General features: G+C 40.6%; 1 protein-coding gene across 3 annotated transcripts in view; it reads left to right on the top strand.

Annotated features, from left to right (window-relative positions):
• LOC122169387 (ubiquinol-cytochrome-c reductase complex assembly factor 1) overlaps positions 1-24,760 on the top strand; it is a 53,082-nt gene that overhangs the window by 1,867 nt on the left and 26,455 nt on the right. For 2 of the 3 annotated variants that reach the window (XM_042835505.1, XM_042835503.1), the window contains exons 2-7: positions 928-1,032; positions 2,460-2,564; positions 6,784-6,891; positions 9,715-9,787; positions 16,197-16,254; positions 23,040-23,148. In XM_042835505.1, coding sequence (XP_042691439.1) covers positions 928-1,032; positions 2,460-2,564; positions 6,784-6,891; positions 9,715-9,787; positions 16,197-16,254; positions 23,040-23,148 — 558 coding nt within the window. The remainder of the gene's footprint in view (positions 1-927; positions 1,033-2,459; positions 2,565-6,783; positions 6,892-9,714; positions 9,788-16,196; positions 16,255-23,039; positions 23,149-24,760) is intronic. The other variant, XM_042835504.1, reaches the window with a different exon arrangement.

The raw sequence follows: 24,760 nt of genomic DNA, 5'->3' as shown, positions 1-24,760 counted from the left end.
ATTTGTGGTTTAAATGGGAGTTGATGTTCTACAGATAGTGATAATGGCTTAGGGAAGATACCTTAACACACTGTTTTCCCTTATTTCCTTATGTTTTTAATGGTGAATATCCCAATTTGTCTGTCCTGTCCTCTGGACAGATGTGCTATAGTTTTACTTTCACTGGCACCATATGGTGGTTTGGCCATATCTCCCCTCATCCCAGTGCCTCTATTTGTGCACATTGGTAAAATTTCCCTGGAGTTTTCTTTTCTGAAAGCTAAATAGTCGTAGCTCTTGCAGCCTATCCTCACATGTTGGGTGCCTCAAACCCATAATCATCTTTGTCTCTGTTTAAAAAATAAAGCTATTTTTATAAGAAAAAAAAAGTCTTTTCTCTCTAATAATATATCCACTGTTTCAATATTGATGTAGATCATGTATGAAGGAGACAAGTATTATACTAGCTTGAGTATAGCAAGCAAATGAAAGACGCAAAGATAACCCTCTTGCCTCTAATTCCTATTGAAGGAATTTCTTATTGTTGAAATTGACTGGGATTATTTGTGTTTTGGAGTACTAAAGCACAGTGCCTGAGTATGATGAAGATGCATAGAATCTGAGTGTTTGAGTGCTTTTTAGAGATCCTTCAGTCAATGGAATACATGTCTGAATTTATTCTGCAGGTGTAAATGTTGTGCTGTGTTTCATGGTTTGGACAGCCCACTGCTTCCTCTGATTGATCTGCTTCTGCCAGCATTCTCAGGTGGCATGACTTTATTGGAGGGCAAGGGATTTTTTTTATAGTCAGAATTTATGCTTCTGTCAAATGCAAGTTTGGAATTTAATCTGAGGCTTTTGTTTAAGTAACTAAAACCTGTGAAAACAGGAGGACAGTTAAACTCTTCTTGAGTATTAGAACCTTCTTTTTCATTGCTCGTCTTCCAGAGCTGCCAGGCTGAAGTAACTCAATGGATAGCAGCTTGCAGTGGCTTATTACAGACAGCCATGGTCCAAGGCCAATGTAGGAGGACGCTTCATGGTATTTTCCAGGTAAGATATCACTCTACATTAACTATATAAAAACTGGGATGTGTTTAAATCTGTAGTAGTTTCTATCAGGCTTCCAGAAATGCTGTCCTTGCTTCGCTGTTGGTATATTGCTGAAACATCAAGGCAGCTTAAAAGGTTTTTGCTGCTGCAAGAGTGAGCTCCCCTACCCTCCATAACACAGTTGTCATCATTCTACCAATGTAGTCTTGTAGTGGGAAAGAATATGAAGCTGTTTTGAGTAGATGACACACCAAAATTGAGATGTAGATGTTGTTTTTCCAAAGCAGATGTTATAAGTTTGTCACATTTGCAGTTAATTGCCAGCATTTTATTGTATTTAATATATATGCCACAATAGCCTTAGGCTTTCTAGTGTTGATAGTATGTTTGCCTTGCACAGTGAAACATAGAGTAATATTGTTTCAGTATAAAAACACTGCTTTGCCTTGCTGCTCGCAGTTTTTGAGTAGCATTCATAGCCTCAGGTTGTGTCTGTCCACAGTAAGCTGACCATAAGATTGCTTAATAGTTGGAGGTTAAGAACCCATATATGAGAATGCAATTCAAAATGCAAATGCAGAAAGATGCAGCCTATCTGAACAGGATCAAGGTATGTCTGAGTGCTTTCTTCTCGCAAACAATAAAGCCAGAGGAGATTAAGCCTCCCCTTCTCCTGTATGTTACATCTGGACGAGTATTGTTGGAAGTAGTGAAGGAAATGAGTAGTTTTCAAGTTGACTGTTAAAATTAAAGTTAACTCTGAGCCACCAATTTGGGTTTAGTAGGCATCTGGGAATGACTACGCTGAACAAGACAGCGTATTTACTTTGTCTGAATTTATTCTTAAGCAGTTGACCACTAATCTGGGAAAATACTGTAGATGTGTGTCCCACTTCTTATGTGGAGCTGCTTGCTTTTACTTGTTGTTCTTTATGGTATAGAAGCTTTGTAGCACAAATCATGTGCCATGTGGATGTTAAAGCGATCGCCGTTACTGTGCAGCTTGTTTTACCCTGGCCTTGGCCACAAAGGCAATTGAATGGACCATAGAGCTACAGCTGAAAATAGCTTGGTCTATTTTCGTGCCAGGCCAGGAAGAAGAATTATTCTTTACTGAAAGATTAAAGAAATGTAATTGTGAGGAAATGAAAGTAGATAACTTCTCGTTCTTGAGTTCTGCCAGGTAGTTCCATCAGTACATCTTCAGAACGTTTAAAAACATGTAGAGAGAAGCATTAGGCATGGGCAACCATCTTGTTTGTAACTGTCAGTAATAGAGTTGTGCTTTTTGTTGCATAAGGTTTTTCAGAATTGTACCCGATCAGCTTGGAAACAAAGTAAGGATCATTGTTGTAAAGTGAAGTATTCACTTGTCAGCGATCTCTTCAATTTTTCCTTTTTTTTCTTTGTTCTGTCCTTTTTACTAGAGATGCAAGACTGGCCAGTTCCAGCTGCCTAAAGCCTGTGGTGGATTGATTGAAGCCAATGGAGCCAAAATGCATCTGAATAGATTGATTTACAGTACAAATAAGGTTAGAAGAGTTTGATGTTTTTGTTATTGGAGGACACTTTACGCTAAGAATTAGACAGATAGAGGTAACAAAATGCTTTGAAAGCACGTAGCTGATCAGTCTATGTCAAATGGTTTAGAGTAGCATTCATAATGGGTCCAATAATTTGAGAAATGTTCTGTTGCTTTCCAGAAAATGAAGTGCTAGTGTAGGAAAGTCAAATCACAGCTGCATTGTTTGTGGTGAAGCTTCTTATAATAAGCCCAGTAAGGAAAGAAGGTGGGTTAAGGAGAATAGTTACTGGTAGCAGGGTGGCAGATGCTCCCTTCTCACCTTCAAAGAAGGAAATGCAGAAGTTGCCCATACATACTGGCAGTGAATAAGATGAGTCCTGATTCCTTATCTTGGAGATAACGTGTAACAAAAGTTTGGCTGTCTGCTAAACTGGAAGTTGTCACGTTGCATATTAATAAAGACTAATTATTGTTATACTTGGTATTGTTATCTGTATTATTTTGTTAATTTGTAATGCCTGCATCTCTTACATTTATTTCCTTCAGCTTAGTCTAGGAGTCTTCTGGAGCATGAATCACCTCCAGAACTTAAGGGAATCAGCATCTCTCAATTAGTGAATGTCCTGATCCTATTCTTGCTATTTCATTGTGAAGGGAATGGCAAAAAGGAACATTCGCAAAAGAAAAGGGAAGGCAGGAAAAGGGCAGTAAGGGATTTTTGGGTAAAACTTGCATAAAAATCTCATTTTGCTGCCTGATTATGTATTTGCTGGTGTAAGTGTTAGAAATGTTTGGAATTTGAATTGCTTATTTTGACATGGGTAGTTAAAATGAACAAGGGGAGGTGTGAAATGAAGAACTACTGGCTGCTCTTTGCACGTAGTCCTTTTTTCACCTAGTTTTCACCTTTTTCTTGTTTTTAGCCAGTTTCTCAGGTTTTTGAGCTGGTGAAGCAAACCAAATGTGTGGGTGGTTTTTTTTGTTTTTTTTTTTGTTTTGTTTTGTTTTGTTTTTTGTTTTTTTTTAAAAAGACTGAAACAAAGTGGCTTGCACCACTTACACCAGGAATTGAGCTAAGAATAGAATCCAGGCCCTCAAAGCTGGGGCATGGCCTGATCACCGTGCCAGCCTGGGACACCTTTTACATTTGCAGAAATACCATTTGGAGGGCAGATCTGGGAGAGCAGAGGGTGGTAAGATGACAGATCTCACAAGGACCATGAAGATCTTCAGATTGGGAGTGAGGGCCCTTGGTTTTGATGTATTTCTCATTTAGCCTTTTCCAGTACAGAAGTAGAGAGAGGTATAAGGGAGCTTCCTTAAGGTTAAAATAGCCTTGATGTAAGAATCTGTGCAGAGAGGAGGTGTCTTACTACAGGGCAGGTAAGGTAGATAAGTTTTTGGACTGCAACCTTGTTATTTTGAATAGAAAAATACTTGTCTTTGAAATGTGATCTCGATGAGCTACTCCTAGTGGAAAAGTGGTTTAGATTTAAAGGCAAGCTCCAATTGTTTTTTTTTTTTGTATATATTTTTTGACAAAGTGAAGAGGAATTTTATTTTGAACACTCAGTTTTTGTGTGTTGAGCAGGAAAGATGGGCTTGTGTGCCTTTCAGTGTTTTTGGTGAGTTTGTTTAAATTTAAAAGAGAATTAAAATTTCAAAAATGTTTTCTGTTTGGTTTTATACACACTTAAATGACTGTTTAATTGCATTTGTAAGTAGCATTGTCAGGATGAACTGTACATGTCTGTCCATACACTGAACAAAGAATTCACTGCTTAAAGCCCTGCTGCATTTCCTGAGCTAGTTGAGTCAGACTTCTGAATGAAGTAAGAGTCGCGGCAGTTTGTAGCAGAAGGCTGTTCTCAGCTCTTTTATGCTTTTTGGTGATGGGCTAACAACAGTTGAATCAAGACAGTGTTGGCTTTTAACTTAATTTCCTCTGCATAATGAAAAGTCTGTAACAAAGGAAGCTTCATAATGAATTTGTAGACAAGAGACTCGTTGTAAAATTGGTGTGCCTGGGTTCACTAGGGATTTAGTATCACATTAATTGATGTGGAAGTTAATTTAGTGAGCTTCGTGTGACAGTGGTCATTGGGACCAGAGTTTCCCATTGAATGTATCCTGTTGTTGCCTGCCTGTCTTATGAAGAGATTCTATGGCATAAGATTAAGGGGTCATTTTTAGTGTACAGAAGAATAATGCATGGGATAATCTTGAAAAGCCAAGTAGTAAAATGGGATTAAATCTTTATTTACCTATCCATAAACTCATTGGGTCCTATAACATGTGGCAGAGGTTTGGAAAGCACCTTTAGGTGTGGCTGTTAGCAGTGGGTTGGTGAGCAGGTTGAACAGCCAGCATTCAAAGCAAAGGGGTCCTGGGCAGCGGGGCGCTGTCTTACTGATAGCTGATCAAATGGCACTGAGCACATTGCTTCATACTGACCTGGGCACGGTGGAGGTCAAGACACGGGCTGTACGTGACATCTGTGGGCTGTATGTGAGTACAGATCGTTTTATCTCACATGCCCTCTGTATGCCATGGAGATCGATTCTGTCTCAAACTACAATTTTTATCACCTTTCAGTCTTTTTTTTTTTTTTTTTTTTTTTGTGGAAGTATACCAGCCTGAGCTTAATATATGTCAGTATTTCAATGCTTATTTGTCACTTATGTTGTTTCAAAAATTATTCGCACTAAGGACGCTATAGAGAATGTACAAATGAGAAATCTGGAAAGCCTGCTGTATGTGGCTATTTTAGGGCTTTCCTGAATTAAGGACTGATAAATGGTGGGCATATACATAATACTAGTCTACAAAATTTGTAGAATAGACTGAGAAGGGGAATAAGTAATGGCAATCTGTAACTTCTTATAGATAAGTTGGGAGCTTTCAATGAACTTGCAAGGTCTGAGGCACAAGGGAATTGATTTTACACAACAAAGCAGTGAAATTCATGTAGAAGCGTGCCATGGAGGTTAAATATTCAAAAACTGTTTGGGGTGCTGAAATTGTAGCTTCCAAAAACAAAGGAGTGCATGCATTTCTAGTACAGGGACGAATCTTTAAATCTGGGCAAGTACACCCTCGGGAGCTGCAGTGTGTGTGACTGTACTTCCCTGCTCTTCTAAGTAGCTCTTCCAGCAACTGGTATCTGCAACTGGTCCTTGCTGGAGCTGGGGCACTGGTCTGAGTGTTCTGGCCACGCATGGCAGTTCTTGTGTTCCTGAATTACTTCCCTACTGACAAAATTTTTGGTATTTTCGTGTCTTAGGAGGAAGTGCGTTGTGAAATTCCATCAGTTCAAAGCAATTTAACTTTCCTGGTCAAGGAACTTTCTCAGATGAAAATGGTTCACACCTGTATTCCTCAAGTATATGTAGGAGATTCACTCGCAGTAGGTTTTGGTTTGAATGGTGAAAATTAGTTTATTGCTGACATAATACTTATACCAAATCATTAGAATTAAATATACTTGATTCATTAGAAATTCTTTTCTGGAGTACAGATGGCAACTACATATTGTTGTTCAGTGCTGCAGTGATGTTTCAGGCAGAATACCATGAACATTTCTTATCAGCCTAGTGCTGTTTGAGATGTATTGGTAAAACCTTTATCTTTGTGTTTGCAGGCACTGCAAGTCATTGAGGACTGAATATTTCCCTGATCTAGATTTTCTGCAAATAAAACTGAAAATATGTAACAGGAATAAGAATCTGGTGGAGCTTTTCAGTTAAAACAGTGGGTTTCTGTAGCTTCATTAATTTTAAGGAGAGTTGATTGGTTTATATCATATATAATTACTGTAGAATACAATATGTCTGTGAGAATGAGAGAAAATGTGGAAGGACCCAGAATTTATCTTATTTATGATTTATTTGCTCTCTTTCTGTGATTTATTTCCTCATTTTATCTGCTCAAGTAAAGGGCAGTCACTCCGAAAGAATATGGCAATCCAGAATAGGAGAGCACTGTATTAGAAAGCAGATTTCTGTACAATCAGAGCCTGAGCTTACAGTGGAGTGCTTGAATTTATAAATAGAGGAATGTAAAGTAAGAAAAACAGGATGCTATTCTGCAGAGAAAACTTGTGTTCGTGTTGGTGAACAAAGAAAGTAACCAGAAAATCCAACATTCTCTAAGCTTGTAGCCTGCCTCTGATCTGATGTGTCAGGTCTCATTGCTGAGACTGATGTGACAATCCTTCTGTTTTACAGCAGCTTTCTGCGAAAGATTCTGTGCAGACATCTGAGGAGAAAGTGGGTCCTTTCACAAGGATGATAGAAGCCATGGGTTTCACAGGTCCACTGAAGTACAGCAGATGGGTAAAGCATTTATTTGTCATCTTCTTGGTTGTCTGATACTGTTGGCTTTCTTAAGAAAAAAAAAAAACAAACAGAAAAACCCATAACCAACTCTCTTTTGGTTGGAAGCAATGCTTACATGGAACAGTTCTAATATTACCCATAAAAGTTACTGCTTTGTAATGTGGGAGTCTGGTAGTCCAGAGCTGGAACCTGCCCTGGTTGCTGTGTTGCCATTTTGGATGTAAGCAGGGGTATTGGATTTGATCTGTAGAGTCTTATCTAAGCCTTCCTAAATTTGTTCTGATATCCTATTTTCCTCTTTGTTGGTGCACCAAGGGACATGATAGCAGCTTTATTATCTTAAAGTAAGTGCAATGTCCACATAGGCCAGCATCTTGTCTCTGATAAATGAACCAATAGCAGTTATCTAGAAAGAATTTAATTACAGGAAAACCATGTAATGGTATTTCTCTCACGTGCTCCTCTACCTTCCAGCAGTTGTCTATTTCAGGACAACATAAGCGGTTTTCTGTAGTATCCACTGATTGGTTTTTGTTCTGTCAGTTTGTGCAGTTGCACTTGAAACTCTCATAAGCTTATAGTGTGTACAGTGTCCTGTATCACAGAGCTCCATAGCTGAAATACATGCTGTGGGAAGAAGTACAGTTGTTTTTATTATTTTTTTTTTTAAGAGGTGATTTTTTTCTTTCCTTGGGGTGAATGTTCACATTCTTCCATTCAATTGTGACTTTACAGTCTCAGATACACCCTATTAGCTGAGCCTTCCACTGGACTGAAGGGTGCCTGGTCTAACTTGTTTCTATTGCTGGATCTCTGTCATGTTTTTGTTTTTGTTGGCTTTCTTTGATTCTTTCAGTGCTCCGTATTTCTGTGGCAGGAGGATCTCCCACACAGACAGTAGTGAGATGTGTTACCACTGCTGTTTGTGTTGCTTTTCAATCACAGCTGAGCCAACGTCACCCAAATACCTTCTCGTTGGTGTTTTTTAAATAGTCCTTCCCTAAAGCTGTTGTTAACAGTGATTAAATGAGAACAGCTCTGTAAAACAGCTTCAGTTCCATCTGCAGAAAGGAAAAAGGCAAAGATGAAATTCTGAACTTAGCTTTGACCAGGACATGGTATAAAACAATCGCAGGAAAAGGTGCCATGATTCTATGACTGAGAAGGGCTGAGTCCATCCCTGCCAAAGTCGAAAGAGCTGCTCTGAATACCTGCAAGGCAGAGTGGATGTTCTCTGATTCTAGTATGGTGGAGTTGCTTATTGCATCTCACCCCTCAGAAAGAAAATACAAAGAAAAGATAACTGTATATTAAGGGAGTGAGTTATTTTGTTTAAAAATCAGTTTCTTTTATCAGGGGCTGCTAAACCTCAGGAGAGGGTAGTTTCTCTCTCATGTGTTTGTATACATATTGTTGTAATAAAGATTCTCATTAGCTACAAGTGTTGATTCAGAGTTCTCCTTAATTGCTTCTCTTTACTGCTTGCTTTTGGCTGGGGAACTTGGGTTTGAAGAGAGTTATTTTGTGGTTAGGGCCCAGGAGACCTGAGTTCATTTTTGGCCTTGCCAGTGCTCTCTATGAGATCTTAGGGAAGTTTCTTAATATTTCTGGTTTTTTTCCACTTTCTTCTCCCTCCCCCCTTACCTCTTTTACCCACCAAAAACTCCATGATTAAATTTCACCAGTTTCTCCTGTGTTGCTTGCCTAATTTAAAGGCTGGATTGCAGAAACTGCTCTTTACAATATGTTTTTAATGTCTAGTAATGCCTGTTCTGGGGCTGTGGCTTTCACAAGGGAGATCTTTACTCCCAGGCCAGGCAGTGTTTCCTTTAAAATGGAAACCTTCACAACTCCAGTAAATGGTGTAAATTATTTTACTGCAAGAATTTTAGACATGCACTCAATTGTTGAGGAAGCTTCTAATCCTTCATTTTTGACAGAAACCTGTAAAAATATAATAGCCCCAGTGTTTCCACAGATGATCAGTTGTAACTTCCATGTCCTGGTTGGAGGATATACAAATATTACTTGGGTAATTTGAAGTGCCATTCAACAGGTATAGGGTGTTTATCTGTAGCATAGTGATTACTGGCACAATCCTTAATAGATATCAGTTAAAAACAAACAAATCAACCCAGGACTTCTTCCTGGCCTCCAGTTTTTTATTTCTTTTTTGCTTTCCTTGAGATTGATGGAAGGAATGGATAGTGGTTCTTCTCTTTCAGATCTTTCCTGTCATTTCTTGTTCTTTTTGAAGCTTAAGCACATGTATCTTGTTTATATATTATGCCCTGAGGTGTTTCTGAGCAAAATTAAGCTCTGAAGCACCTGAAATAAACCTCGTGTCATTCATCGTGTGACATTATTTCCTTGACTTTGAAGCTTTACTGGTCAGTTTTCATTACTGTGGGGAGGAAGAAGATACTTGTAGTGCATGTCTGGTATATAACTTCTTAAAAATTAAATTATACACAACACTCTTGCATACATAAACAGTGAAAATTATTGGAGGAAACTAAGAGTTGTGAATGGGGATCTTTGGAGTCTGTAGAGAAAGCCATTTCAATTATTTTTGTGATGCAAACATTATATTCAGCTAGATTTAGAAGGGTATTCAAATTAAGTCATTTGGCCATGTGATTATACTTTGGTAATTCCTGAGCGATAAGATGATGTTTAATGTGCTCTTGAAAAATCTCGAGGGATTGTGATTCTCAGAAGTCTTTTTGGAAGATGGCAGCATATGTGTTTAACAAAAGCAGTGGTGTTCACTAGCTCTTATCATGAATACTTTGTGTATTGTCTTCTCTTTTTCTTCAGAAAATTAAGGTAGCAGCTCTGCGCATGTACACCTGCTGCGTGGAGAAAACCGACTACGAGGAATTTTTTAACAGTAAGTCATGAATTTGGTGCTACTGGAATTTGAAGTGTTACCCTGATGAGAGAAATGCTGGTGAAAATTGCATGTAACTATAAATAAGAAAGCACTTAGTCTTGCCAGGGGTTGAACAGTGCATGGCCAACAAGAAGCTGTCTGTGCTACACCGTTATACAGGACAGAGGTGCAGGGGAGTGCTCTGGAGCCTGAAAGTGTTGGATTTGGTGTCCTGTAGTGATTTACAAGGGTGGGATAGGTAAAATCTCAGAATAACCTGGAATTGGAAGAATATTGCCTTTTTTTATTACTGAGAGTGAGGTAAGTGAAGAATTCAGATACCTATTCCTTTTTTGTTTTTTTTAATGTGGTCCACTGTGTTCTATCTGTCCCTTGACTAGTTCTGAGAAGGTTCAGTGTAAGGCCTATCTTTGTTCACCTAGTGCAAAATGTACTGAGAGGGGTTTGTTATATGGTGTTGCTGCTGCAAAAATTTCCATTGCTTTTCAGAAGGTTTTCCGAAACTCTGATGTGGTTTCAGAGGTGGTAGAAGTGAGAGAACTTTATAAGCAGTTGGAGTCATCGTTAGTGATCAGAAAACTGGAACCTCATTTTTGCTGTGCAGGTACCTCTGCTCAGCTGCATGCCCTCTCAAACTTTCCCTTCTTCATCATGTTTGCCTCTCAGATAGAGGTGTTACTGTTTCTAGCTGTTGTTTCACTATCTCTGCGTAACAGATTGTAAAAAGGTGAATAGAGTGAATAGATGTTTCCCTAGATAAAAGGGATTTCAAAATGTGTCTGAGAAGGAGATGCCACATATTTTCTTTGCCACAGATTTTCAGGCTCAGCACTGAATAAAAATTACTTCAGTTGTATTCTTGGCATTGTCTTGCTGTGTTAAAGCAAAGATACTCAGAGTTCTCAGCTGTAAGTGTATCACAAAGAGCAGGTGATCTTTCCCTCACGTTTCCTCGTTTTCTCCAGAACATCACTGTTGCTCTGTTTTTCTTTTTGCTCTACAGTGTAAGTTGTAGCCAGTCCAGCTCTGATTTTACACTTAGGGAAATCTTATTGCATACACTTGAAGCCTTTGTTCCGTAAGGAAATCACTTGTTTTGCTCAGATTGACAGTGTGTGATGTGTCTGTTGCTGTTATAAGAATCCTGTGGTGTTGGAGTCATTGTGGCTCTAAAGAAACCGTTGCTCTGATACAAAAACAGGTGTAAGGAGTTTCTGTTATGGTTCTCTACCTGCAGCTGTTTGGGAGATTGGCTTTAAAACCTAACAGGCAGGTGATGCGATGTGTTTAAAGAGTAGTTTCCCCTAAGGCATGGTTTGGATGGGATGGACAGGGACCTTTTAACTGATGTAAAGGAGCTTAGGCTGTCATTCCATGGGTAGCTGAGTTGAAGCAGTGGCCGAAGGGAAAAGGCTCTGTGCTTCTCACGAGCTCTCTGCCTGTTCTCTGGACAGGAAATTACATATCTACTGAAGTGTGTAGGTCACTGTAAGAAACTAGTTCAGTGTTTTGCTGGCTTACTGTTTTGTTGTGTTGGGGAACTAGTGGCACATAGAAGGGTCTGATGGCAAGCAGCTGGCATGAATTGAGTGGTGAGGAATATGTGTTTAAAAGATGGGAAGCATGGAACCATGCAAGATACCCAACTTTTCTGATCAGTTGTTTTTTTTTTCTTTTTTTTTTTAATCAAACTAGATCAGTGAGAATGGGGTTTTCCTGAGTTGTTCCTTTTTCAAGTAAAGATGGGCAAACCTTAAGCTAGGACCACAGCTCGTTCCCAAATGAGCAGTCTGGGTGACTGGAGTAGCAGGAACCCAGGAAGCAGTTACCCTTAGCTCTGTCTCTCAGTGATGTAGCAGGCAAAGGTGCACCTGAGACCGTGCTGGTGTGGGTGCTGCACACCTACACGATAAATTGCACTGTTCAGGACCCTTAAAAATAGTAATGCTGTGGCACGGGACCCAGCTCAGGTCTATCCTCACTGAAACTGGCTGCACACAGACCTAGCAGAGTACTTTTTACTTTTTTCTTGGCTTTGCTGCCCCCAGCACTTCTGGCTGAAGTTGTATGGTGTTGAGATATCCAAGTGAACTGCACAGAGTCAGCTCTGGTCTCTGGAGAGCTTATTAGCTTTTTCTCTGTAGTTTGTGAAAGCTGTTAACCTACTGAGCTGGCCTTGAAAACAGTACACCCATGCATGTGTAAAACCATTTGTGGGCTGATTAACCCTGTGTGATCCGAATTGGTTCTTCAGTGTTTCGGGACTTGCTTTTGTGATGTGGTTGCACCGTGGCTTGAATCATAACTGCATGACCACGCAGATCTCATAGTGGTGTGCAGATTTCTGTAAGGTGGTTTTCCAACAGGCGAGATAGAACTGCCTGGATATTATGGTGCAGTGACAGATAGTACTTCACATCTTAAACTACTGCACTTTCTCAGTGCCTTTCTGATGATACCCAGTGAACTTTCTGAGAGTTTCTCTAATGCAGAATGAGCCCTGTGAACTGCCTTTCTCTGAGTTATGCTTTTGAACAACAGTACCCAAAATACAGGAGTTGTGAATCCACCTAACATGTGAAGGAGGTGTTGCAATTGAGGCTGTCTGGTGTTCTATGGCAGTTAATTTTATTGTACCTGCCATTCTGCTGTCCCTTTGTCCATAAATGATCATCAAGCAAAATTTTGGGAACTTTTGTTAAGGGCTGATGTTCCAAATGTCTGCTATCCTGTACTGCTTATATGGAAAGTGGAGCTGTTTTGGGACTTCAGATATACTTTGTGTAAAAGGGAACAGAGAAGTAGTAGAGGGAATAGCTAGATTACCAGCAGAAAACTTTCTGTGCATGAAGCTTGTGAAGTTTGGGTAGTTCTAACAAATGAAGTACCCATTTGTGAGGATAATCATAGAATAGAATCATAGAATCATAGAATCACCAAGGTTGGAAAAGACCTAAAAGATCACCCAGTCCAACCGTTCACCTATTCCCAATAGCTCCTACTAAACCATGTCCCTCAACACAACATCCAGTCTTTCCTTGAACACCCCTAGGGTCGGTGACTCCACCACCTCCCTGGGCAGTCCGTTCCAGTGCCTGACCACCCTTTCTGAAAAGTAATACTTCCTCACGTCCAGCCTGAATCTCCCCTGCCGTAGCTTGAAGCCATTCCCCCTGGTCCTATCACTAATGACACGAGAGAAGAGGCCGACCCCCAGCTCGCTACACCCTCCCTTCAGGAAGTCATAGAGAGCAATGAGGTCTCCCCTGAGCCTCCTCTTCTCCAGGCTGAACATTCCCAGCTCCTTCAGCCTCTCCTCATATGGCCTGTGTTCCAGACCCCACACCAGCTTTGTTGCCCTCCTTTGAACACGTTCCAGGGCCTCAATATCTTTCTTGCAGTGAGGGGCCCAAAACTGGACACAGTACTCGAGGTGCGGCCTCACCAGTACTGAATACAAGGGAACAATCACCTCTCTGCTCCTGCTTGCAACACTGTTTCTGATGCAAGCCAGGATGCCATTGGCCTTCTTGGCCACCTGGGCACACTGTCGGCTCATATTCAGCCGAGCATCAATCGATACCCCCAGGTCCATTTCCTCTACGCAGTCCTCCAGCCACACCGCCCCAAGCCTGTAGCGTCGCCTGGGGTTGTTGTGGCCGAAGTGCAGGACCCGGCATTTGGCCTTGTTAAAACTCATCCCATTGGCTTCAGCCCAGCTCTCCAGCCTGTCCAGATCCCTCTGTAGGGCCTCGCTACCCCCAGGCAGATCCACACTTCCAGCCAATTTGGTGTCATCTGTGAATTTACTGAGGGTGCACTCGATGCCCTCATCAAGGTCATCAATAAAGATATTGAAGAGGAATAAAGATATTGAAGAGGAATAATGCCTATCTTATAACTGAAAGACTAGAAGAGCTCTTAGGATCAGGTAGGTGATACTGAGAGCTGAGCTGGAATTTGTCGATGAGCCTGATCTATGGGGTTGCTGCAATTCATCTTGAACTGTTAATGCTATTAATTGCTCCACGGTCCTGCAGTTGTTGTAGCAAAGTGATGGCTCTATTTCCAGTAGTTTCTAGTGGGACTAACAAAGCAGCACAGAAGGGCTGGAGCAGCACTCTGAATCCTTCTGTTCTCTGCAGCCTTTGGGGCATCCTGTAGATACCTGCTGCTCTCCCTGTCAGTCAGTACGAGTGGGATGCTGACACAAAAACACACCTGTTTTATGTTTTTTTTGCAGGATGTGGAGATGTTATCTTATTTCATCCTTCCTTAAATTGTGGTAATTGCATTTTCCATCACGAAAAATTCTACATTAAAGTTTGTTTCTCTTACCTGATGAATTTTAAGTGCAGTATATGGCTGGAAAAAGATATATGTCCCCATAAGCCTGAGTGTTTATGTCTTTTAAATACACAGATGTGAACAGAGTGTGTTCTGCAGGCAAAACAGGTTTATTCCCCAGCTGATAATATCACAGTATTTCACAGGTGGTTTTACAGTCTCACTTTTTTTTTTTTTTTTTCTATATCTAACTACATTCTGAAGGGAATAATTTTCTATTGAATTTTAGGATGGATATTTCTTCCCTTTTAGTTTTCTGATACCAGGTCTCCCGAAACTCCAAATTTTGGAAATGCCTCCTTTCTAAAAGGCTGGTAACTAAGGACAAAGTTGTTACTCTAAAGCAACATCCCTCCTTTGAATTAGGATGTAGCCAGTCCCAATACAGAAATTAGAAAGTGAATGAAGAAACAGAAGTGCAACACTTGGGAAGTTAGAGGAAAAAATTCTTCCCTGAATTCTTCTACTGAATAGGTCTTTAAAAACTTTCAGAATTTCCAGCAGTGGAGGTGTGAGCTTTGCTTTGCAATGAAGAGCAGTTTCTGTGGTAGCAGACTGATGCATGCTAACTTCTATTTCAGAAACCTCTGTCAGTTGAACTAAGTGTTTCACTCTGAACCGTGTCTGTGGAACCCTCATTTAATTAACTGGTTTGATTAATGCAGGCACTGTGCACTCTTGCTCTGGTTGGAGATCCTTTGGCTTGCCTTTAGATCAAAGTATTCATTCTAAGGACTTGAACTGTTTCTGCTTGCAATGAGACAGCCAAATGGGGAGAAGGGTGGGGGAAACCTGTGGTTAACCTCCAAAACATACTGTTAGTTAGTGACTTTATATGCTCTTAGTGGTGGTGTAGGTGATGTATAGGCATTGATGCTGAAGCTTGGCACGTTCTGTCCCCTGATGGCATCGTCACTTTGGGGAGGAGGAGGAATAGTGATGAGTTGCTTGTTTGCTGTGGTGGCTGCCTGACCGTGGTTGACATATAAAAAGAAAGAGCCTGTAAAAATTTTGCTTCGTGATCCATGTGAGCCTCCTTGTTACTGCCTGAGAGCCAGGAACTGTAGGAGTTAGGAAAGAATACATTGCAGTACCGAAAAAGGGATTGACTTCCCTGAGGCAGATCCAATGGGAAGGTCTGCTTCTGAACACTCTGCATCCCAGGTTTGAGTAGTCCAGAAGATGAGGCCAAGTGCTGGGTAGGCCAGGGTGTCAGATGCTTTTCATTAGGTACTTCTTCAAGGGACAGCTGTGGAAATGGCTTCCCATGAGGAAGCTTTAAATCTGAGGAACTGAAGGACTTCCTGTGCACATAACCCCTAAGTCCATGCTTTCCTAGCATGAGGAAGAGTGGTCTGGTTTCTGTGGCACAGAGCCTGAATCTCCAGCCTCCCAACATCAAGACATGGATGGTTTTATGGTGTAATGTCCATGTGCATGTAGACATTTCTGGGAAACCCAGCAGCTATAGTAGAAGAACAGAATATGGAAAGAGAGATTATTTCCGTGTCTGGTTTGTTCTTTTAATCCTGATGTGTGATGGCTTGAGGCAAGGTGCTCCGAGAGAGCTGTGGGTTGTGCAGACACCTAGCAAGTACAGCAGCTGAGTGAGAGCAAAGTGCCAGCTAGCACAGTGAGCAGCATCCTGCCTCTGGCAGCAGGAATCAGTACGTGCTCAGGAGGAGTGCAAGAACTGGCCAAAGCATCCACAAATACTTCCTTGTTATTCTTTCCTGCTCTGGGATGTCCTGAGGTAGAAGCCATATCTTTTTCTTTGTGATTCTTCATTGTGTTTTTTTTTCCTCCTGTTAGTTTTACCTCAGTTCTAAATATATGAAGCCTTTTGGTATCTACAGTGTCCTGTGACTGCACATTCTAGATCTTAATGATGTCTGACAGTAAATATTTGCTCCCAATATGTACTTACTGAGTAAAGCTAGAAATTTAATTACTAATATCTATTCAGATTTTGGTGTAGTGAATCTGTTAGGTAAAAAAAAAACCAGATTAAATTTAAATTAACATTTGTTTTTATTTTTTTTTTCTCTCTCCCATCAAGGGTGCCAAATGCCTGATACATTGAATTCATGGTTTCTAGTAGCCCAGCTTCATGTCTGGTAAGTGAAGCTTGAATAGCAATATAAATAGTCTCAGGAAGTAAAATGATACGTACCTTACTGTGCAAAAAAGTAGGCTCCATGATTATTGATAGAAGTGGTAATATTCAATTTACAAAATAATGAATTCTAATAGTTTTCTACTAAGGAGCAAAAAAACCCATGGAGAAACTGACATCTTAAATCTCTGTATTTCTAGGTAATGGAATAATCCGTGCCGTGAGCTTTCTAAAAGCCTTACTCAGCCTGTGTGGAAAAATCCCATTTAGGTGTTTTAGGAAAAGTTTAAATTTATGTAGAAGCGGTTTAAATTGTGAGAATTTGTGGTGGTTGAAGTTTGCTGCTTGTCAGAAGCATTTAACAAATTATAGCACTGGCATTTATTCTTGCGCCTCTGAAATGTACGCACAGGTTGGTGAATGCCAGCTTGGCTACATCTAAAAATATTTAACACCTTGAACATTAAGTTTTTTTCCTCCTTTTTCATTTGTGAAAAGAGTAGCCAAAAAAAATCAGTTTTTCATCTAATATTACATACTTATAAAGGTCAGCAGGATGCACAGGGGAGTACAGTAATTCTTGTTAAGTGCCAGATCTTTCATGAAACTGAAGTCCATAGACTTACATTTTACTACCCAAAGACTCAAAAGGAAGTTTGTACTAAAATAGTTGCACTTAAGAACAGGCCTCTTATTTCCTTGCCTCCTTTTTTTTTTCCCCCTTCCCTCCTTTTAATTTCCTGTCTCCTCAATATATTGAAAGATGGGGCAGCTCATTTCACTAAGGAATGAATTAATCAGCGGAACTATTGAATTGGTTAATGAAATCAGTGGACTCAATTAATGGGTCACCCTTGAGATTTGCAGTCTGTTTCTTACTGTTCCATGTGAAAAGGGCTTTAACAACTGAATTAATAAGCTAATCATTTGGTTTGATATTTGGAAAACTGCTGCAATAAATTTTCAAACCAAGCCATTTGTAAGTACTTGAGGAGAAACAAAGGCAGGTAACACAAAACTGCAAAAAACACACTTTTTTCACAACAATTTTGCATTGACAGGGGAATGTGCCATGTATTAGCATGGCATTTTGAGGTGCACAGTATTCTTTCACAACTGACAGGCATGAAAATAAATAAGGGAACGATGATAGAGAAGGTAGTATTTGATAGACATGGACCATCTGAGATCACAGTTATGTCAGAGGAAGCCAACAGTTGCTTCTCTTCGAGCCTGTGATGCTAAAGAGACCCTTGGGGGAAACTGAAACATTCTAATGCTTAACCTATACTCAGTGTGTTAACAAGAAAGTCCTGCACAAGCAGAAAGGAACAAAATCACTGTTTTGTTGGACAATGATGAAAATGTGAATCTGGAAGGTAGTGCGAGGCTAATTTTTAATACGAGGTTCATTTTTTCTGAAGTTTTTGTACCTGGCTTCTCCTTGTTTCTGGCAGCTTGACCTACATGAATGCTGTCATTCTCACAAATCAGAGATCTGGTTTGATGCTCTAGAACACAGAGAAGCCTACTCACTACCGGGGCCACTGGAACATGGCTGCATGTTTGTGACTATCTCAGTGGCCAAGATTCTGCTGTGACATGGCAGATATATCACTGCGTTCTCTCTGATTCTCTTTTGTAAATCAGTATCTTGGTAAAGAGGGAGCAGGACACGAGGGATTCTGCTAACACTGGCATATGTAAAGGCACCCTACTTCTGAAGGCTCGAACACCTATCTCTCCTCCTAGCCTTTTGTCTCGAGCTAGAAGTCTTTCTGATATGGCAGCCAACAACCGTACCATAGATTCTGTTTGCCATCTGTTAAGATGTTCCTGTTCCCCCTCATAAGTCTAGATCACTTTCTGGATTACTCGTTCTTCCTTCTTCACCAACAGACACTGACTTTCAACTGATTTAGAATATCTTCTGAAGCAGGAAAGAATAAGATTTTTTTTATATATACTTAGGTAAAAACCTTTCTCCTCTCTCGCTGCTGTCATTATCCATTGTGTTCCAGTCAACTCTTTGTGCTGCTAGATCCCACCTCTTATAAACTTTAAGATGCTTGTCAGACCATACTCCTTGCATTACAGATTCTGATCGATTCACTGTTGGAATATCTGTCTCTTATTTTCTCTCCTTTTCTATGTAACCAGAAAGGAGGGAGAGAATCAGAAACTCATTTAGTTCAGTTTTCATTAACTTATTTAAAGATAACGTTCCTGCAGATACACTCCATTTCCTTCCAATGTTCTTCTAAAATTATACTTTAGAAAATCAACCTACTAGTGTTCTTCCCTGAGTTTTATAGGTTATTTCAGTTACCTCCCACCCTTGATGTCAGGAGGACATCAGGCTCAGAAGCCCATACCTCCTAGGAAATCTCAGGCTTTTCATTCCTTCTGCCACGTTGTTCTTTTCTTGTGACAGTCTAATTGAAGTATGGGCTGTGTCCACACAGCTTCCGAATTGCGAAAGAGATGACTTTGAGTGTAGTAAGAAATGTCTTATGTTTTATGTGGTACATCCTGCTTTACGTAGCACTTAGGGTCAGAACACAGCAGAGCTTCAGTTCCCTTTCTGAAACTCAGCAAGATTTGTTCACTGCTTTCTGTAAGAAAAACTGTGCTTGTGAAAGTGTTGATCAGTTTGAGTGAAGAACCATCAAGTTTGTGCAAAACAGTTCCTGCAGGGATAGATGTATCAGATTTGCAGAGAAAGGTTTGAGGCTGCTGTATTATTTTGAGGTACGCTGTCTCAAAAGAGAGTAAACTGTCCGTGGTTCATCCTAGAAGAGCAGAGTGGAAGGAGTTTAAAATTACACCAAAGAGAGCAATATCTTACCTGAGAGACATTTTAAGAACAAGTTTATCTGGGATGTCTTAAGGTTGATCCTGCCTCACCATGAGCAAATGGGCTGAACAGCCTAAGTGCAGGCATCAGGATGGAGGGAGACTACACAGCCAGGCTGAGGTCTGTTAGCTTGTACCTCCACAAAAACCTGAACTTAGCTGTAAATACTGTACCTAGTGAACTTGCTAGCAAAGGATATCATGTGAACTTGCTAAAGGAGATAGCAAGAGTTCAGAATTCTGCTCTGTACCATTATTCTGAGCTTCCATTCATGATGAAGGTGCATATCTCCACATCTAGTTGAAGTCTTTTCAGGAGATTTCTTCTCCTGTCTTGAAGTTGCTGGCACTTCATGGATGATGGGTTAAACAGAACAAAACAACAGCCTTCTTATTTGGTTGGTGTTACACCTGTTGTTAAACCAGAGTCATTTATCTGGTCTGGTACGATGTAACCCTAGAAATAATTGCCTTGGAACACCTGAGGAAGGCAGAATGCCTGGTCCAGTGAAAGGGGATAGCAGGAAGCTCTGAGTGGGCTTTAACCTTGGAGGCTTAATGCTTCATCAGGCATGGGCTGCATAGCACTGAGCTGCATCTCAACACTTGGATACAGTAGTGCTGATTTCTGCTTCTGGAGCTTAAACCAGTGTGTTTTACTGTACTGGCAGAAGCAGTCACAGCTGAGGCTCCTGTTGGAAACTGCTGCTTCTCACCTCAGGTGGAAAGAGGATGTATGTGCTCACGTTTCTTTTCAGGCATCCTTACGTATTATTTTCTTCTAGTGTAATCTTTCTGCCTAATTAAATACGACATAAATTATCCACCCCAACCAATAGTAGACAATTTTCTAAAGATGGTTTGGAATAGATTTGCTTTCGTGGTTTGACAAAGATGAGCCAGTATTTCAGTAAACTGCAGAACAGATTTGGTAGTGAAACGACGAAATGTTTCACACTGTGTTGACCCAGTTAGAAAGTTTATAGTCTTTAAAGAGTGTGCGTCTTTTTAAACCTCAGACGGCAGGTGTAGTAACAAACTACCAAACTTTAAAATAAACTGCAGAATTCCATGATCTCACTCGTGGTGCTGCAGAACAGCTCTATGACAGCACTATGCATCCAAACACAGAGCTGCCTTTTAGGCTTCGAGGGTAGCAGGCTTTCCTCTGAGCACTGCTCCATTCCTGCTCATCAGTGAGCGGTTGTTAACTGCTGGTCTTTGTGCTGCACTCTCCTCTTGGTTCACTGCTGCTGAAGGGAGATGGATGGGAGCTTGTATTTATGCATGTGGAGGTGATTGCCAAGTCTCTCTTGCTAATTTTTTTTTTCCCTGAGGTTGTGAATTGAGTGAGAGTAGTGTAAAAATACTTCTCTCAACCCAAAGTTAGGCTTCCAAGTCTTAGGCTGAGTGGTTTTTCTCTTTGACTTGGTAAGAGTGAGCAAAAAAAAACTTGGAATACAGCAACTCTAGCTAATTAACTGTTTTGTACAGGTTAATTATGTAAAAGCATAAGAGGAACAAAGGTTTTGAAGCTGATGAAAGTAAGACAAGTTTTAAGCTCACAATGTATCTGGCTTGTGTCAGGGCTGATAACTAGAGAGGTGTTCTGAATTCTGGATCATCATTCTCGCTGAAAGCTTTGCAATTTTTCTTTTAGCAAGATGTTGATAGGTTTACTTCTTGCTACCATCTTCACAGAATCTGGAGCACCTCTCCCATGGAGAAAGTTTGAGGGAACTGGGCTTGTTTAGCTTGGAGAATAGAAAACTCCAGGGAGACCTCATGGTGGCCTTCCAGTACTTGAAGGGAGCATATAAACAGGAGGGGGAATGGTTGTTCACAAGGGTGGATAGTGATAGGACAAGGGGGAGTGGATTTAAACTGAGACAGGAGGTTTAGGCTGGATATTAGGAGGAAGTTTTTCACCCAGAGGGTGGTGAGGCTCTGGCACAGGTTGCCCAAGGAGGCTGTGGATGCCCCATCCCTGCAGGCATTCAAGGCCAGGCTGGATGTGGCTCTGGGCAGCCTGGGCTGCTGGTTGGGACCCTGCGCATAGCAGGGGGTTGGAACTGGATGAGCACTGTGGGCCTTTGCAACCCAGGCCATCCTATGATTCCCTGATTATTTGATCTAAATTGTAATTGTTTGCTGGGTGCTGTTAGAAATGGAATTGTCACTACCACCATATATATCTTGAGAATCCTTACAGCTCTGTTTCCTGAGCCAGGAATTGCTGCTCTTCCCAATGTTCCCTTTGCTGACTGCTGTCCTTCCCCTTCTCTCCCTATTATCCTCTCCCAAGGCTCTCACTCACTGACCCTCTTTGATCACTGATCTCCTTGCCATGCCTCAGTCCCTCTCCAATCTTTTGACCTCATTCTGCCAGGACTGTTATGCTGGAGCCTGACCTGCCTCTCACCTGGTGGCTGCCATTTTCAAAAGCATTCATGTAGAAATCAGGTTCTGGCTCAAGGGCTTTTCTTCTTTTGATACTGTAGTGTGAGTGGAATGGACCTTGTATGGGACTTAAATGTATGGTTCTATTTAGAAAAGAGTATAGGAGCAATGCAGCTCTTTCAGCTTGTTTTACCTCTGTGACTCAACATTGGCAGTAAGTTTTGCTTCCTTTGCTGATTTAAAAAAAAAAACAAAAAAACAAAAACAAAAACAAAAAAAAAAAAAACAAAAAACAAAAAAAAAAGAAACACTTTACTGACTGGCAAATCAGATAGAATCCATCATGAAGATTGGCATCTGCCCTTTTACAGGTCAGCCCAACAGACAAGTTTCAGATGTTTATGATTTTCCCTGTTGAGCTGGCATTCACAGAGCACTGAATACTTCTAATGCCTGAAGGGAGGCCCAGATCTTATCTCTGCTGTAGAAATGAACAGATACATAAATCATTTTTACCTCTTAACTCTTGCAGTGCTTTCACCATTATTAACATGGCTGCTTCAAAGTGGCCTATAGCAGCTCTGCTCTCTTGCTTTTTCAAAAGGTGTGAGAAAAAGCTTTTACATGAACAGCCCCCCAAGCATAGCATGTCTCTGTGCAAATCAGTGACTTATTTCAGCTTCAGTGTTGGAGCATCCTGTCATCCCAGCTTTCTGCCTTGCAGTGCAGCAGCAGAGCTGACTAGCGAGGTAATGAACGTGTTCTGGTGGTGGGACTCACCTCCTAGCTCAGTGAGGGAGCAGCCTGCATTTCAGTTCGTGCTGTTTACAGATGTAATTAAAAAAAAAAAAAAGGATGGTTGTGATGGCTTGTTCTTTGGACTGAACAGCACCAGTAGCTTGAGTGGCTTTAAGGTAAAACAGCCCAACCTGGTATTCTCATTAAGATCCTGCTCATTAACTTGTGATTTCTTCTAGCCTGTAGGGGTTTTGCCAAGTGGTTGGATGTGTATCCGAAGACCCCTGTAGATGAAATAATTTAGGACATTGCTAATGTGAGTTTGGGTGAAGTCTGTGACCTGCTTAAGCTTTCACTGCTTGGCTAGTGCAGTCTTTTCCAGTATTTTAGTATACCAAGCTGAATTACAGCTGGCTTGTAGCCTAGGATTAGAAAAGACATTTGTTCTTGCTCCAAAGGATGATATGTTCTTAAGGCTCTGGAATTTAAGTTGCAGTACTGCTTAACTAGATTACAGTGCTGTCAGCCAAAATAGAATCCACTGTCACTCTTCCGTAGCTGGATTGGCCAAAATCCAGGAGATACAGCCCTCAAGTACAGGATGAACAAGTTTATGATAGTTGCTTTTTAAAAAATCTTATTTTTATTAACTGATAATTTATTAACTGATTTTATAACTGACAAAAGCATGTACTGTAAGAAGAATCTTAAGTGAGCTGGAGCTGATTAAATTTATTGTTTAAACTTGAATTAAAACTAAAAGCTATGGATGTGGTGTTTATGTTCCTGCAGGATGTGTCTGGTGCGAATGAAGCAGGAGGGTCGAGCAGGGAAATACATGTGTCGCTACATCGTCCACTGCATGTGGGAGGATGTTGAGCAGCGTGGCAAGGTGATGGGGGTAAGTTAACTCTGGTGCTGGTAATCTTGGTGACTGTAATGACTGAGTTCTTGCAATGGGTTTGTAATTTTGCATATCTTGGAAGAATGCTTAACAATAAATCTTAAATGTAGCTACGCGTATATTTCTTTATGAGCTCAAGCTGGTACAAGTGGATATCATCTTGGCCACTCATTCCTGCAGCTGTTGTACTGAGCCACTGACTTTGTTTTGATAACTGTATCATGGCCTGGATGTGATGATGATTTGCATGGAAGTCATTAATTTTTCAGATATTTGCCATGTGATTACATAAACAAGGACACTGCTGTAACAGGATGGGCATTTGGGGATAGGAAATAAGCAGTTCGAGTAGGAAGATACGTCACTAGTGCCAGGCTTACAACTGCAATTTAAGTCATTCCAGAAGAGCTTTGAGTTTTCTCTGTATCCAGGATGGTGAGCAAAAGGAAGGTCAAGGGACAAAGCTATTATGTTAAGTTCCTGCACGTGACTACGTACCTTTCATTAGTTTGATTTTCATTCTGCATTCTTAATCTATCTAGTCATTTCAAAAGAAAAGTATTAAGGAAAGCATAGCTCCAAGGACAGTTGATTTGGAAGTCTGAAAGAAGGAGAAACACGGTCTTCTTGGCCTATAATATGAGCAGGGTTATGCTAGGTAGTTGTAACAGTTGTTTCTGACCCTGTAGTCTGTGGATACGTTTCTCCTTCATCGTGTTGGTGACAGTGTCCAGTATGACAGTGGTGGCAGTAGCCTGATGTAGTTGAGAATATCAGTGTTCAGAATACTGCTAGTGAGAGACCAGGGCTAGGAAAGGTCTTCTGTAATGCTGGAAAAAGAAGTATAGAATTGTTAAATTATTATATAGAGGTTTTTCTGACGAACAAGGAAATTAACGAGTGAGTTTATGATTTGGTGTGAGATCGCACCAGTAATTCAAGAAGTTTTCTTTTTGTTGATATTCTGTTTTGCATGTGGTCAGTCTTAAAAAGCATTGATTCTGTTGCAACTTCAGTGATTCTATCAATCTTTTTATTTTAGTTTTTTCTTTTTTTCCCCAATCTGTTGGACATTAACTTTCCTTGTTACAGATTGGTTTTTAAGATGGGTCTAAATTTAGGCATCTTAAAATTTCTGGGTACATTAATGAGCAAGACAAAAAGAAATGGGAATCCTTCTGTCCTGGTCAGATGCCATGAGGCAGTGTGATCAAGCCTGGGCAAATTAGGTGATTGCTAGTACAGAGCATTCTTCGTAGCACTTTCTTTTTCTGAAGCTCTTAAAGTATTCTTGCATTCTAGGAGACAGACAATGATATAAATACTCATATAACAGGTTTCAAACAGCTGCTTTTGTGCAATGCCTGTTGGGCACAAGCACTTCACAGAGCAGAGGAACTGAACCAGTTTCTGGAAGTCTTGAAGGCCAGATGGCAAACACCTCACATTATTAACTGGCTATTCTAATGTCTCTGTATTTACTTTAAGCATTGCAAATTATTAATTAGCATTCTAAACTCATCTTTAATTGTATTTCTCACTTATTTTGTTTTCAGTATTTCATTGTCCTGTGCTTTTGGCCTTAATTTCCTTTCTAGTAGGTACTCCT

The sequence above is a fragment of the Centrocercus urophasianus genome, unplaced genomic scaffold (genome assembly GCF_019232065.1).
Source record: "Centrocercus urophasianus isolate 14NV4802_14NV808 unplaced genomic scaffold, USGS_Curo_1.0 seq_53, whole genome shotgun sequence".
In the NCBI taxonomy this organism is placed as follows: domain Eukaryota; kingdom Metazoa; phylum Chordata; class Aves; order Galliformes; family Phasianidae; genus Centrocercus; species Centrocercus urophasianus.
The sequence above is the reverse complement of the archived record's forward strand: the minus strand, read 5'-3'. Positions and strand labels throughout refer to the sequence as shown.